Genomic DNA, 1,341 nt, shown 5'->3' with positions numbered 1-1,341 from the left:
TCACCCCTCTCCTGTATATATATATATATAAATAAGAATCAAAGAGAGAGTAATATTTTAAGCAGTAATAATAGGTAGAGGTACAGGGAGAGGGGGGTGTGGTATGTGGGCGATTTTTGGTGGGAGCACGGGCCACAAATCGGACATCGAAAGTCGAAAACCGGATTCGAAAATCGCTTGATCACTTGATCCTTACGGCTTTCCGTAATCCGGCTACCTGAGATTCGAGCGCCGCCCCAGCCTGATCGCGTTGAGCGTGCACATATAGCTCCTGATAGAATTCCCACATCACTGGACATCCAACAAAGCTGGAAATTCAAAAACATGCTGAAATTCATCTTTGCCGCAAGAGATACTGGAGCACTTCCACCATATCAATACTCCAAACTCGCTACCTCAGAGTCGATCCGAATCATCGCACTACATCAGGCTGAAGCGTTCAACGACCCCCTTCACTGTACCATCATCACCAAAGATCGACCAGGACTTTACAAGTTGACCGACAACTGCCTGAACTACTACGAAGCTATTTCATATGCCTGGGGAATTCCTGAATTTACGAAGGCCCTTATCTGTAATGGCAACAGTGTTTCGAAGATCACCCCCAATGTCGACAACATGCTTCGCCGCTTGCGAAAGAAGCACCGAGTTCGATACCTCTGGATTGATGCGATCTCGTTGAACCAAGCGGATAAAGAAGAGAAGGCGCAGCAAGTTCCACTTATGAGCAAGATATATAACCAGGCCGCAAGGGTTCTTATTTGGCTGGGGGACGAGAAACATTGTATAAAAGAGTCATTTGCTCTGATCCGATCCTTTGCTTTGGCGCAATACGACAACGTGAGGATAGAGGAATTGATCACGTCCCTTCCTGAAGACTGGCATTTGATTCTTAATTCATTGCTCGACAGGCCATGGTTCCGGCGACGATGGATCCTTCAGGAGGTAGCTCAAAGTCGAAATACTACAATTCAATGTCACACCGAGGAAATCGGCTGGGTTTGGCTCGTAGACGCTGTTAGTTATCTTAAAAGTCACACGAGCATTCAAAATCAGCCAAAACTGAGCAGCCACTCATTTCATGCTCTCGACACCGTGCAGAACATCCAGGGCAAAAATACTGATTGGCTCGACCTTCTCTGGAATCTTGATCATGCCGAATGTTCAGACCCCAATGATAGACTCTTTGCCCTATACGGGCTAGCTAAATCGACGCCAGAAAACCTTACTCCAGCGATTGACTGCAAGATTGGTTGGAATATTAATTTTACCAACTTCGCTACCAAGTGCGCTGTCAATGGTCGATGGTTCAATTTAGTGCAACACGTTGCTGCTTTTGGG

General features: G+C 46.3%; 1 protein-coding gene across 1 annotated transcript; it reads left to right on the top strand.

Moving 5' to 3' along the window:
* Nucleotides 1-324: 324 nt before the first annotated feature.
* K444DRAFT_527780 (HET-domain-containing protein) lies at nt 325-1,341 on the top strand (the record flags this gene model as incomplete). Its single annotated transcript, XM_024874659.1, has 1 exon — nt 325-1,341. A coding segment is annotated over one exon (1,017 nt), but the record flags the coding sequence as incomplete, so codon positions are not given.

The sequence above is a fragment of the Hyaloscypha bicolor genome (genome assembly GCF_002865645.1).
Source record: "Hyaloscypha bicolor E unplaced genomic scaffold K444scaffold_58, whole genome shotgun sequence".
In the NCBI taxonomy this organism is placed as follows: Eukaryota; Fungi; Ascomycota; class Leotiomycetes; order Helotiales; family Hyaloscyphaceae; genus Hyaloscypha; species Hyaloscypha bicolor.
Note: the sequence above shows the minus strand (reverse complement) of the source record. Positions and strands in the feature narration are given on the sequence as shown.